Source organism: Leptodactylus fuscus, chromosome 2 (assembly GCF_031893055.1).
Source record: "Leptodactylus fuscus isolate aLepFus1 chromosome 2, aLepFus1.hap2, whole genome shotgun sequence".
In the NCBI taxonomy this organism is placed as follows: Eukaryota; Metazoa; Chordata; class Amphibia; order Anura; family Leptodactylidae; genus Leptodactylus; species Leptodactylus fuscus.
In genome coordinates, this window is record NC_134266.1 from 35,396,252 (window position 1) to 35,411,753 (window position 15,502).

General features: G+C 42.0%; 1 protein-coding gene and 1 long non-coding RNA gene across 2 annotated transcripts in view; one reads left to right on the forward strand and one right to left on the reverse strand.

The window, feature by feature from the left end:
• Positions 1 to 15,502, reverse strand: part of LOC142194492 (uncharacterized) — a 182,846-nt gene that overhangs the window by 44,059 nt on the left and 123,285 nt on the right. The window lies entirely within an intron of this gene.
• TRAF4 (TNF receptor associated factor 4) overlaps positions 1 to 15,502 on the forward strand; it is a 34,434-nt gene that overhangs the window by 12,669 nt on the left and 6,263 nt on the right. The window contains exons 2-4 of the mRNA XM_075263622.1: positions 11,209 to 11,260; positions 12,874 to 12,978; positions 13,986 to 14,147. Of these exons, the coding sequence (XP_075119723.1) occupies positions 11,209 to 11,260; positions 12,874 to 12,978; positions 13,986 to 14,147 (319 nt within the window). The remainder of the gene's footprint in view (positions 1 to 11,208; positions 11,261 to 12,873; positions 12,979 to 13,985; positions 14,148 to 15,502) is intronic.

Sequence of the window (15,502 nt, forward strand, 5' to 3'; positions counted from 1 at the left end):
TAGTCAGAACCGTCAGCCATTTCCCTATGACTGGTTTAATAACTGCTTTTCATGGTGGAGACAAATTTTAGCAGTCAATTACTGTAATACGCCAGTGTGGGTGAAGCCGGCCCCAGCCATTTCTATGAACCACTCCTCCCATGCCTTATTTGAAATCCAGTTTCTGTCTTATCTGCTAGGTTTAATGGCTCCATTCACTACCCCAGTCAAGATATCGTCTGCGAACAATAGTATTCTGACTTCTGGATAAAACGCTTTTTATCCTAATGGAGTTTTAACTCATTTTCAAAGCTAACTACTTCTATCGTCTGTGACCGCAAATATCCTGGCCAAATCTTTCAGATAGGAGCTGTCAGATGTTGGCAGGTACTGGCAGACTTGAATTCTCCTCCGCTGCAAGTGAACAGAATCTACTTATTGTTCTAGTGGCCCCAAATAACCCTGACCATGGGAAATACTGTCTGCTAGAAGCACCGAGGTGAATGGGAAGGAAATGTGCAGGTTTCATCTGCCGACCAACAATACAGCACTTTCTCCAGAGGGAGCGTGCAAAATTATAGCTCTTATCTTGTATGTGAGGAAGTGGTGTGAGGACTGGAATGTCGTTGCTGACCTTGTTGTGTGCAGGTTATTATACGCCGTGATATTGTGTGCAAAATCAGGGATGAAGCGGAGGATAAGCAAGGAGATGGGTGCCAGATATGTGAGTGCTAAATCTCTATATATCTACTTAGGTATAAGACTGCAAAATAAAGGAGTATCCGTATTTGCAAGATATACAAGAAATGTCCGGTAGATGCAAGTCCGACATCTGGGACAACATCAATTTCATGCCAGCTACTTCCTGCTCACTGCAGCTATGAGACAGTAGTTTGGGACTCCCATTCTCAAGATAAATGCAGATCACGACCCTGGTCTTACCTGTGGATATGCCATAAATGTCCCCAATGGGAGTACCCCTTTAAAGGGATTTTCTGGACTAAAAGTATTGAGGACTTCTCTGTCGAATCCATATCAAATTGGTGGAGATTCAACGCCTGGCACTCCCTTGAACATGGCGGTTGATGGAGCAGGAAACGGATAGCTCTGTTCCTTGTGTAGTGGCCAGAGCAGGTTAGTGCACATGAGCTGCCATGACTCCATTTAGCCACTACCAGGGCCAAACCACCAACTCCGACTCTTTTATTTTCCAACAGCCTGAACCTGCTCTGACTCTGAGACAGTGATGATTGAATTCCTATGCATGACAGCCGCCGAGGTCATTGATGGGAGTGCTGGGGGTTTGACCTACATTGACTTGATATTGATAGCCAATCATGAGGACAGGTCATATATAGTTCTGGCCCATAAAACACCTCTGATTCTTACCAGGCAAACCAGAGACTTGGCTGTATGACATAATTTGCATACTTGTATTTTCCCAGGGAGCATTGCCTGAAAAATAACTTCATATACCACCGTGTCTCCTCAATGAGCGCAGTACCCTGCCTAAGCTTACAGTTAGACTGACTTTTGCATGTCTTTTTGGTCCGTGAATATAATTTATAGTCTGGTTATAATGACAAATTTTGCTATTCTTTAAATAACTCCTGCTCTCGGAAAACACTTTGATATCTCCATGAGTAAAGTTTGCTGGGAAGTAAGCCTGTCCTCGTAATAACAGTGTTCCCATAGAAAAGTGCAAGTTTGTAGCCTATCCAAACCATACTATGTGCATCCATTTATATATGTATGCAATGTGTAAGTGGCACCATAAGAAGTAGCTATTTTCTGCATAGAGTTACTAGGACAAGAGACTTGTTGTGCCTCATGTTTCCCTAAATTCAGTGGTTTCCAGTCGGACTATCCCTGGAGACTAGGGGTACTGGTAACTGGGCCAAGCAGACTAATCTGTATATCCAGTATTATAGCTATAGGGAACATATAGGTTACTGTTCCTTCTGGCCTGTTGCTTGTATAGGTCCATAGTTCCTTCTGTAACATAAAGGTGGCCATACAATTTAGATGAGATATTGATGGGTTCCATCAACATTCAGATGTATGGGGCTTTCGAGTCTTCCCTGACACCAGATAATGTGAATAGAAGGGCTGGACATGTCGAATTTCAACATGCCTGATTCTTTGTTCTCAAGGTAGATAAGCCGCTGCCAGTCCGTTATTGGGAATAAGTAGACATGGGAGCGTTTGTTCCCAATGATTGGCCCATCTATTTGTGCGACATGGGAGCGTTTGTTCCCAATGATTGGCCCATCTATTTGTGCGACATGGGAGCATTTATTCCCAATGATTGGCCCATCTATTTGTGCGACATGGGAGCATTTGTTCCCAATGATTGGCCCATCTATTTGTGCGACATGGGAGCGTTTGTTCCCAATGATTGGCCCATCTATTTGTGCTGCCGATCGGCATCTGTTTGTCGTCTGACTGCATCATTTATGCTGTATACAAGATACCAGGCTGTCTGTGTACCATTGTCCTGTGTGAACAGGGATGTGGTACTGATATCAGTACAGCTAAATGGTTTGGGGTTTGCAGGAGGGATTGTTCCTCCCCCATGTACTTTGCCTCTTGCTATGATAGTAACAAACAAACGTCAGTCATTGTCGCTCAGTCTCAGCTTATTCTCCATTTCCTATTGATCTAAGTATGCATGTGCTTGCAAAAAGAGGGCAGAATACCTGTTATACAAGGTGTATAATATGTATGGCCGGCACAAGGTGGTAGTGCAGAGGTGTAAAGACAACTCATGGTAAACAATAACGTAATAAGTGTGAACAGATGTAACTTACTATGCACATAAATACCGCCCTCCTATAATGTATAAAAGTCCTACGCAGGTGCAGTCATTGCACATATTAATACGGGATCAGAATCTTTGTATAAATTCCACTAGTGCCCAGAAGCACAAACTACATACCTAGATGTATATCTACCTTAAGTGAGCGAAAACTAAAAATATCCATAGATTATACTTGCAGAATAGGCCTATATGTAATGTTTCCACCCTTATAATTACTGTGTACACATCGCATGCTTATATAACACCACGGCTTAATGACTGACAAATATGCCAGCCATTGAATAAATGGGAGGGCTGCGGGGCATTTCAGGAATAAAACAATAGGCGTCTGTTAAAAGGCGATATGTTTGTATAAAAGGGCTATTAATAACAGGTATGTATATATGTAACCGCATCAGAGTGTACACATTAAAGGGATTGTCTGGCTGATCAATTTTTTCCCCCATATATTTATTTATTTAAAGGGATCAGAGTTATTTTAAAATACATTTTTCAAAAAGTTGTATTCCCTTCCGCCAACTCCTGTTCTAATGGTTCCCAATGCTTTCTGCTTCCTGATCCCGACCGACACACAGGAAATGGCAACGCAATCGGTGGTTGGTCCTACGGTAGTAGAGATCTTTCTTGGCTTCTTGTGTAGGCCAAGATGGAACCAGAGAGTAGACTACTAGGAACCCATCAGACGGTGACCGACTTAAGTTTGGAGGAGATATAGGTGATTTCTTTTGTGCACAAATTGACTTTGTGTATCCATTTCTTTAAAATTTTCAAGATCTCTGCTTGATGTCAATGGGTGGAAGCATTTTGTTTACATCCACAGCCATATAGATTATACATGATTTTTGGTCGTACTAACCGGCTGGGCCACTAGAGAATCCGTTTTTACGTGAAAACATTTGATACTATAGTGTTTTTCTTTATTAAAATATCCTTGACATTCTGTTTCTGATACTGCAGTAATTCTACCCGAAGCAGCTCCACACATCGGACATTGAACATGCGCCTTTATGTAGTGTGATTCGCCAGTACATGATGGGATGAGGTAATCATTTGGAAGACTTTGGGTTGAAAAGGTCACTATTATTTCTGGACTCATTAAATGGATCCTCTGTTCCTCTCCGCACTCTGGATAGTCTCTACCTCTGACACAAGTAATTGGCGCTCAGTGTTGCTGAGGCTGTTTCTGGCCGAGGCCGTCCCTGTGACACCAGGATCTGGCTACGTTGCTGTGCTGAGGTAGAGCAGACTCTATTGTTTCTCCAAGGTTATACGTTTAGCAGATATGGAGGTCAGATACAGCACATAGGACTTGTTCCATGTTTGTCAGATCAATGTACAAATAGTTTTTAATGCAGACGTTTTACACACAGAAAATTGAGCATGAAATACACGCCACGTCTAATCTTTTGCAGATCCTGCGTGGATTTTTTGCAAATTTTCCTCGTTCAATTCGGTGGGGGAAGAAAATGCGGCAATAATGTAGTGTTGCAGGATTTGCTGACATTTAATCCTCATTCACATACTCGCTTTTAGCGGACGTGTGATGTCCGTGTTAACCCTGGAAAGTACGTGATCCTTGTTTTGTCCGTGCTTGCTACTTTTTCATGGATATGAAAAACGCATTATACTTTATTTTCCGAGTATTTCTGTGTGGGTACTCCTACTGATGTATACAGCACACGTATGGGTATAGCCTTGGGATGTCATTGATGTTGGTAGGGAGTTCTTACCCAAGAAACACTGCTTTATTTTACTTGCATTATGGTCGAATCCCTGGACTGGACAACTTTCCATTATACATTTTTCCAAGAGAACAGTGCCAGGATTGTTCCAAATTTCCATTAACCATCCTGGCAATATTGGCTAGTCCTGTCCCAAAAGGGGGCATGGATAGTGCAAATCCTGCCCAAATGTGAGCTTCAGTAGGCAGGTTGAGGGTGTTTCTGGTTTGGGATAGAAATGCTACAATTTTACAACCTAAAAGTTGGTGTGTATGCTTTACAGTAATGTATGGCAATGGTGAAGGACCAACATCTATGCCATAGACGATGACTGCAATGAATCCATATGTAAAATAGTCACGTATGTAACACCCTGGAGGCATGTCCCCCACTCTGTTCCATATAAGAAGGATCTACCATTAGATTCCTGGGTGGGGGGTGGTTAATTATGAATCAGGGGCGTCATCATCCAAGCAGGATTGGGTTAATGATAAAATTCCGAAAATTGCTTTTGCACCGAAATCTCCCTGTATTTGCCTACGTCCTGGTAATGTGTGCAGTACTTTGTTAGCTTAGCAATTTTATCATCATTTGACTTGCAAAGTGGAATTAATATGAACTCATTAACATTATCCTCCGGTGTGATTCGGCGCTGTGCAGACACATGTGGATGTTATACGATTAAGTGAGAGGGAACTGACAATTACATAGTCTGTTTATTGTCTAGCCTTCAGCAAAACGGTGTAAGGTGGGAGACGCTTATATTAAAAAGGGAGGGGCGCAGAAGAACAAAGCCGTAAGAGTGCACCCTAGTCAGGCACAAAGTTGTGTCTGAATATGTCGTATATAGCGGTTTATTGATATTTTTTGACTGAAGGCTTGCTTCAATGACTTTAATGTGAATTGTATGACGACGCCTGATAGGACAGGTGCCTAAGCATTGGCTTATGTGATGGTCCCACTGGGGATCCCCCTGTCATGTCACACAGCAGGTGATTGGCAGGAACAAGATTTGGCCCTTCTTAGCGAAAGTGGAGATTCCAGCGGAGAATTCCCACAGCATTCTTGGGTGTGGAGACGCGCAGCTGCCTGGCACAGCTATAAGGATGTGAGTTACATCTGCTGTATTCATCTCGCAGCGTCCTGATGTGAACAGTAACTCGGCTTATGCTCAACTGTTTGGCTATTTTTAAAGAAAACACATCGTGACTGTGTATAGTAGTGTCGTATCTGTTACTATGTATCATTTCTGCATTATTCCTTCAATGATTCTGCTACAGTGTTTCATGATATATCATAACACTGAAATCTATATTGTATCCACTTATGGTCAATGGGAAACTTACTCTTAGTAACTTAATGTCTTCAACCATCTGACCCAATTCTTACTGAACCACATACTTGCCCGTTCCTTTGATACCATGGAGCAGAATTGAAAGACGTTCATGTTCTAGGTGCGCATGCACCGCTAGTTCAGCTTTTATGGGACATTGAATTGATCTGGTGACTAGTTCCCCCTCCTTAAAGTAGACCAGGTCTAAAGCCCAATGACATACATCATCTGATAGCCGCTGTCACCCTAAGCATTTTAGTTTTTGTAATTTTGTTTATCCCAAATCTGTTCAGCCATTCTAAAGATATAAGCCCTTTCAGTGTTAATACAAATTAGGTTATATAATACTAGACAAGTGGGCGGTAAGACTATATAACACTCAGCACACAAAGAGTCCACCAGGTTACTACCCACTTAGCTAGCGTATCCTAATTTGCATCAACGCTAAAAGGGCTTATATCTTTGGAATGGCTGAACAGATTTGAATCAGATTTTGATTTATATCTTTGGAATAACTGAACAGATTTGGATTAAAGAAAACGCCAAAAATGCTTAGTGTGACTGTGCCCACAGATACAGATGATGGATGTCATTGGGCTTTTCAGACCTGTTGACAGGTCCTGTTAATGGGTTAATAACCACCATCTTTTTGACAGCTTACATAAATATACCGAAAAATGAGGAGAAAAATGTACATTTCATTAATCTCAGGAGATCCAATTGACGTGGAAAGTCTTACATGCAAATGAGCTTTCCCCTGGAAGGAAGAATGCTATCTCTCTAGTGCCATGTATAAGTAGCTACTCCAACTTGGAGAGTCTGACTCCAACCCATTCGAGAGTGCAGCATGGTTAGGGCTATTATCCAAACCTGAGTTACATTGCCTGTAAAGCTCCCAGTATCAGCCAGATCTCCATAAGGAGAACCAGGACCCACCAAAGCTTTGTCCATTCAGCCAGTACCCCGCTCTGCCCTGACGGGGAGCAAGAACAGCAATCTACATGAGTGTCTCTATTCTAGCTCAGGACTGTTTTAATGGATCGGACATTAACTGATAGGTGGCAGTAGAGAGTCATATTTTCCCAGAGCTAATTTGCATACTCAATAAAAAAAAGTGTGTATACAATAAGTGGCAAGTATATGAAATCTTTTTTCCAGACACTTGACTTACAATCTACCTTGGTTACCCTTTGTACTGGGTGTGCTCTGCACGGCGCAGTGTTATGTGTCATATCTAGAAAGTGACATATTCAGGGACAACCCTATTCCCCTGACAGAGGACAGGAGATGTGACGGTATGTACAGTAACGCTGTGGCTTCTGACTGTTACTCTGTGCCGGCCGCTGATCCTCCTTACAGCCGGTATTTCTGGTCCTGGTGCTGTCACTGCTGTGGTTTTCTGGTCTCGGCTTCTGATCTCTGAGGTGGGTAGAAGAATTCTCTCTGAGGACTGAACTCTGTTCCAGTTCAAGAGGAGAAAAGAATGTGAATGTTTTCTTTAAAGTTACAGTAACCTGTGTGTCCTTGTATTTGGCCATTCACATGGCGGCGGTAGCTTTGTGTGATTGTGCGATTGTTTATTTTTTCTGCAAGGGATAAAGTTAAATATTAGCTTGGTGGGGGGATTGTAACCTGCGGGGGGGAGACATTGGGGCTGACCTCCAGGTAGACTACAGTCTATAGTATTGGATGAAGTGCCGAGACACGTCGCCCATTTGTCTTTAGCTTATATTTTATATTAAAGGGTTTTTTTTTTGTACCATGAGCGATCTATGTTTAGTTATTAGATGATTCCATGCCTCGGGGTATATTTACCGTATATGGCTAGTTATATGGCCCAAGTGCACCCTTAATAAGAGGTCTTATGTATTCTTAAAGGCATTGTCTGGTTTGGACAGCCATATTAAAGATTTTGGATTGGGTGGGGTCAGAATGTAGTATCGCATTGCGATCAATAGGGATACCATTTCTTAATGCACAGTTTCTGGTATGGTTGAATTGATGAGTATGCATGATATACCAATATGTCAAAAAGCTGTAACTTTTACTGGAAATCTGATCTGGATAAGGCTGCATGCATAAGAATGTGGGAAAGCAGCACGAGAGGCACGTGGGTATATCTGCGCCCTCCACGGACTGAGCCCAGGCCACAGAACAGACCGGGACAGGACCTGTTGTGAGTTTTGCTCTGGGCACACGGCCCCCATGATAACGCATTGGCATGTACAGGGCCATAGACAATAATAGGTCAGTGTGACAAAGCTTGTGTTACTGTATGTGGAGCCTTAGAGAGTGGTCTGATGGAGAGGTTCCATTGTATTTAATATCAGACCCCATTTTTATTAAAACCCGTCCATATACTCTAGATGGCCATTGGACGAACGCTGGTTCAGGCCAACTACTGTCTCACTGACTCCTCTATAGATTTGTAGGCTTGACTGAGTAGTGTTTGGGTATCGAAGGGAGAAAAGTACTGAAATCCTTGTGCCCATCTCTTATCTCTCCATACATCTGTTGGCCCCATACACCTTAGATGATCCACTGGGCCACTCGAAATCTTTAGATTTGCACTATGATGGCAAGCTTTAATAATACAAAGACCAAGGGCAAATTGTAAAATAAAAACCTAGCCATTTCATTCTGTTAAACATACTGGTTACATTAGCAGGGCTAACAAGGGCAGAGCTAATAAGAATGCTATTTACAACACCCTATTTTTACAATGAGTGTTCTTCATCAGCGCTATCCACTTGGGGCTTGTGATTTGCATGATGCAGCGGGAGGAGAAGTTCTGTACACGTAGCCCATTGTGGAAAGCAAACAAGCACAGTGGTGCAGTGTGGACAGTATTTGCTTACGGAGGGAGGAAGTTACAAGAAAGGGGAGCGAGTTCAGAACAAAAGTCTTCAGCTGCCAGCTGGCAACATAGATCATAGCAGCATCTGCAAGTCCGGCCAGATGTGCTCTGTAATTGGGATCATTTGGAGCTTGGGAGTAAGTCCAGCTATTGTACATCATCCTGGAGTTATACATTACATGGCAGGATTCGCCGTGTAACAGTGCATGCTACGATAGCTTCCCAATCTCAGGAATATCATTGAAATTCAAGTTCCTAAAACTGAGTAAGATAATGTGGTTTCATATATAGAAAAGGTATTGTCAATGTCATTATTCCGTCCGTCCATCTATTTGGTAGACCACTGGCAGATGGTAGACTTACCAATAGGCGTCATATCGAGGACAAGTCGGTTTTGATGTTGGGCCACCATGCACCTTGATGTTCTGGGTCATACACAGTCTATGGCAACTTTTAGCTATATTACAAAGGAAGGGCAGCAAGATGGAGAAAACTGGGACAAATGTAATAAGTTCCTATTATTATAGGAGAACTGGGACATGCAGGAAAAGTTTCAGTAGTGCCGTCACCGTATACAGTATATGCCTGGTCCTGGTCATTAGACTTTACCTAAAGTTGATACTTTACTGAAAATGTTTGTCCGCTCGTGCCTAAGATGGACTAACATGTAAACTACTTCTTCACCTATTGTAAGTCCTGTGCACTGCCATGATATAACACAACGCAGGTATCTAAGCTGACCATTCACAGTAATGTCAAAGATCACCAGATCATTGGGTAATAAGGATAGGGGTTTGTGGACTCGCCACCGTCTATATATATATATATATATATATATATATATATATATATATATATATATATATATATATATATATATTTTTAATTTTTTTTTTAATCAAATCGGACAACTCGATCTAAGTAGAAGAAAATATTCTTATGCAGAATTTCCTTCTTGAGCTGCCCTCCACAAACTTTTATCCCTGTTACGTCAAGAGTTAATTTCCCTGCACGCCCTTGTGTTATAACTATAGTGGTGTCCCATGCCTTGCGTACGTACTACCTCTGAAGTGTGTCGTAGCTCCGGTTCAGGGTTAATGCCATGCCAAATCGCTTTTCACGCACTATTTATTTTACATAACTTCCAATAATATAATTTCCTTATAATTATCTTCAAGTAACGTCTCATCAAATACAATCGTGCTCGATATGCATAATTATATTTTATTATGATATAGAAGAGGCCTTAGGGCCAGCTATCTCATGTAGTTACCGCTGTGCGTTGCCCTCATTAAATACAGCGAGTACACCCAAGCCAGGGAGTCATTTCTTTGATAAAAGAGATGAAAACCAAAGTCATTTGCTAGAAGGAAGCAGGATTAAGACAGTGGGTTCTTTCAAGGCAGATTTCTGGCTACTAAAGATTATCTGTTCTAAATATATTTCCCCCCTGTCTTGTGAATTTTTGGAGAAAGTTCAAAGCAGGGTTGTGACTGTAGGTTCAGATGTGCACATGATGGGGGAACATCAATCGCGTATATGGTGGCCATAACATGTGTGCATTAGACATATGGAGGCTGATCATCCCCATCTGTACATTTAAGTTTATTTTAGGAGATTTAATTGTACGTCTATGCTACGTAAAGGAAAAACTCTCTGTAAGGCCAGGGCCACATGGGCAGGGATCTCGGCAGATTAGTCGCAGCTCTGCAGATTTTTAAAGCACAGTATATTAGGTATTGCTGCAGGTTTCAGGAGAGATTTGGTTGCTGTGCAAAGGTTGAAAACTTCAGGGGACTCTTAGCCATCTCTGTAGGTATGCTGCAGGAAAAGACACAGAATTTTGGGTGGTTTTGCCATAGTGGTTTATAGAGGAACATGCGACTAGAGAATTTCCATCAGGGAAATTCTGTAGAATTTCTCCCATGTGGTCCCTGTCTAACTATGTCTGTTTGCATGGGATTCCCTTCACTGCTTGGGTAAATGACTTCCTATGAAGTTACCCCTAGTATGTGTATGAGATCCATGCATTAGATTGTCAGCCCCAGGGACTGATATTGAGCGATTCCATTTGTATACAGCCCTGTGGACTATGTTGGCACTATGCAAGCAACCAAAATGTAGCTCCTTTGGGGCACATTCACATTTATTTTATCATGATTTCTATTGTTTATTTGCAAATCCTTGTTCTGAGTAATTCCATAGAATGGGAATAATGTGTGTATGGATTCCCATTAGAACCAATGGGATGCTATATACAGACGACTTTCTCAAACACTGCATTGAATATTAGCTGTGTGTACATGCCCTTAGTACACATATAATATACAGTGTATAATAATGGGGTCTCGCCGATCTCCAGGATTGTCTGACTCCGATCAACGCACTCATAAACCTTACTTATGACTGTATATATACATAACTCTGCCTACCTGTACGTAATGCCTTGGTATATAAGGTGTCCCTCAATCTTAACTATATTTTCCTTCGTTTGCAGTGAGGGTGTTTTCAAGTGTCCAGAAGACCAACTACCCCTGGACTACGCAAAGGTAAAGATGGTTTAGTATGTGAATATCAGTGTCTTCTGGAAAGGGAAGTGGTTTTATTTCCCTCCTTAATGGATACGCTCTAGTTAATCTTGCAGTTATGTCGCAGCAAGTCAGGCAGAACGTAGAGGCCGCCATGTTATTTCCCAGTGAGCTGGAGCATTCAGCTGTCAAATGCATCAATGTTTGTCATAATAAAATAGAAGTCTTATATAAAGCGTCTTATACAATTTTTTTTTTCTTAAAGCCTCCATACATATAGCATTGATGTTTGCGGCCCACGGTGTTATGTGCATGGGGGCTTCAGCTGTCCCACTGGTAGTGAAAGGGTTAAGCATGTTAAATTATATCATGTATGAACCCTTGTTCCCTCATAAGACATAGGCCGATGTATGGTGGCAGCTTATAGTCCTCTCCCCATTGAACACACATACAGACGTAGCAGAATTAACTTGAGCTGAATGGGTTAAACTGCTGCAGCCCGATATCTTATCACAGAAGACAACAAAAGCCATTGAAAAATGTTTCTAGATGACTTTTTCATTGTTTTTTTGTGTCTTCTGTGATAAGATACTAACCAATTGCAGAAGTTCAGGTTAACTCTGCTACATCTGTACATGTTCGGCCTAGCCGATGGAGAAGTCAGGAGTTCCTTAAGCAGCTATAACTAAGATTTGACTGGTAACTCCTATAAAGACTATATTTGCTCTAAAGGGATGCCATGCCATCTACTAAAGGAGCATGACAATACTAAACCACATATTACTCTTCTCGAATGGGAGAAGAAGTGTTTTCTGTCCCTGGAAGATTTACTTTGTCTCAGAAGGGGAGCACACACATCTTTTTGCATAATGGAAGTCATTTTTTTTGTTCTCCTTGAGGATCTGTCTACCAAAATAGCCCCTATCAGTGCCGGCCAATGGTGCTCTTGCCAAAGAAAACTTCTCCAGAACCACTATGCTGAGCCCAGGAGACTCTACGTCCCACAACAATGCCCGTCTGTTCCAGGCGCCTTTTTAAATGCAGCCCCATCAGGAGCATAAACCATGCTTTTGTGTCTTGCGTCCAAGCCAAACCCGGCACAGACTGTAGATAAAGCAACGTCAGTACAGTTTTGAGATGCCCTGGAGAAAAGGGCCTTTGTGGTGACTGCATTAGAGGAGAACCTATGCTTGTATGTACCAGTCTTCAGACTGAATGGCAGATTAGAATATATTCTGTCAGTCCGGTCTACTGTTGTCTGTGACGGGGCCGAGGACAAAGCAGCCCCCTTTTTTTTTAGCTAAATGTATGCCCTTCCTGCCACACGTGCTGTGTACTGAGGATGGAATGTCTTGACACAATGAAACTTTCTTTCCTTTCTTTCCGTGACATTCCATGACAAATGCCCTGTTGAGTGACTGAGGCACAGCTGAGCTGCCAGCTGTCATATATGTTTTATTGCACATGGTCAAGGACAATTGCCAATGGCTTTACTCGTGGTGGTCACACTTGGCACATAGCAGGTGCAAACCTGATGAAAACGTAGCTATTGTGTGTATAGAATGCATTTGCTGGTTACAACAGCCCTCTCTGTTCGCTTTGTCTTATGAGGCTTTTTTCTTTTATTTGAGTAGATTTACCCGGATCGAGAGCTGGAAACGCAAGTCCTCGCTCTGTCCATTCGATGTATACATAGCGAGGAGGGGTGCCGCTGGAGTGGGCAAATAAAACAGCTGCAGGTGAGGAGACGGGGATTGAAGCAGAGTCCATCATATTAGACAAATTACTGTAAATTTTTGCAAATCTCTATTAAACATGTTGCCGATTTATGTGATACAATCAGTCAGGCTGTGCTGTTGTCTCCATTCTTCTGGTCCAATGCAATGATCCCAAGGGAACCCACTGACCATAATGGGGTCCATCAGGTTTCTTATTTTTTCAGACATCATTGGACGAAAAAGTCAGGATTTTTTAACCGGGATTTTTGTCTCTATGCCAGAGGCTCCGAACCAAGACTTTGACATAGATGTGAACATAGCATCAGCCCTCATGTTGTTAAAAATGTCTGCTTCTAGCTTTGCAGCCTCCTGAATCAGAAGGCACTTGGACAAACCCATTTTCTTAGGGTATACTCACACATGCAGGTTTAAGTCAGGTTTTGTTGCCAAAATCAGTTATGAGTCATTAAAACAGAAACCTGATCAAAACCTGCTCTGTAATAAATTACAATATTACCATCTTCTATAGATTACACTTCTTATGTAGCAGTATACATATTTTAAATGGACTATCTTATAGTATATTTATTTTAAAGGTTGTCACCAGGACGCTTAATATCAAACCAGTCACAGTATGTTGTAGTGGACATTATGCTGAGCACCGCCATTCCATTAGATAGTTGAATAGGTGCACCTTTTCCTTGAAAAATAAATTTTTAGAAATATGCAAATGAGGCTTGATGGGGGCGTGTCAGACTATGAATGTTCTGACACGCCCCCATTGCACTTGAGCATCATTTGCATATTTTAAAAAATGCTTTATAAAAGATATGGTCCTTATCTAAAGGGATGATGACGCTCCGCATAATGTCCCCTAAAGTGCCCTGTGGCTAATGTGATCTCAAGTTTCTTGCCGACGGCCTCCTTTAATGCATTCTAGCCTCTGACAAGGATTTTGCTCAGGGTGATTTGTTCCTTAGGAATCACAATGTGCGTTTCTGTAACTTCTGATGATTTTCTCTCCTTAGACTCATCTCAATACTTGTGCCTTCAATGTGATTCCCTGTCCCAACCGATGCAGCACCAAACTGATACGCAGAGACTTGCCGGAACATATGCAGCATGACTGTCCGAAACGCAAGGTTCGCTGTGAATTCTGTGGTAATGATTTCACAGGAGAGGCCTATGAGGTGAGTTTCTGAATACAGGAGGGCCTCTATGTGGAAGAGGTTAAAAAAGGGTTTCCATGGGTAATATTTTGATATCCTTTAGATATCTTGGATCAGTGGACATCCCAAAATTTCCCTAATGTCCTACACAAGCAGGTTTGGAACAAACAGGCCCCAAAGTGTAGACGAGGGCCTGTTTGGTCTAGATATTGTTGGAGATCCCAACTCCCAGGCCCCACACAGATGGGATCTTCTGATATGCCTGGAGTTTGTCCCTAATCTGGATACCTCTTTTACTGGATAGAAAAAATATTCCATTAAAGGGGGTAACCAGAAATGTAAAAAGTTGCAAATGTGTTCTGGAAATGTAATTGAATAAAACTTGCTAATACACTTTATTAAATCTTCCTAATCCCCTCTCGCTAGGAAGTTCCACTTCAGGCAGAGGACATCCTCGCTCTCTTGAAGAGGGTGGACTGGCTTGGTTCATCAGCTAAACCAATCCCCTTTTTTATGAGGTTGACCTAGCTAAAGAACTGAAATTGTCAACCGATCTTCTTCATATATGGACACATACAGGGGTCTCTCTGTGTTTGTTGGGGCAAAAGTGGCAGGGAAGCCTCCTAGACTGCAAGAAGTAGTCCGATATAGGGATTGGTGTATATGTCACCAGACGTTTCCTTTAAGATTAAAGTAAAAATATTTTACCTTTTTATAATGGTTTGTTACAGGACAATCCCTTGTAGAATATTAGGATAGAATATTTAAGAAACAACACAGTTTATTATATATAGATGCACTGGGTGGCTGTGATGACATCTAGATATAGAGACCTCCTGGACTCCATCTCCTTACAGTCACTGTGGGACCCCATCACCATACACCTTGCTTATAGAGCTAAGGGGACCCTAATCTAAGGCAAGGAAGGGTAGCAGGCTAATACTGTGTATAGGTGTATAGTAATACAGGTAATATTTGCTCTATTACAATATTAGCTGTACATTGGGCCCCCAGAAAGAATTCTTCTGGAGGGCTCTAGGCCCCCCAGTCCAACACCGCTCCCGGCTCCACCATACACATGTTTATTTCATGAAGAGAAGGGAATCTCCAGTTTAGTATTGGATGGACTTATTGGAATACAACATGGTCATTCCCTTTTTCCCTATTCATTTGTGGTTGGTGGAGACCAGAGGCAGATCCAGACAGTTTAGTGGGCTCTTCATACAGTCTTTGGTGAGCGATGATCATAAGATATCTGGAAGACCCACCCAAAAGTGTCCTGACTTCCTGGCCAATATTTTTGGTCTATGGCCACCTTTAACCTCATGTCAGTAGACGTCCATAAATACTCTTTTCTTTGTGGTAACCTTGTGGCT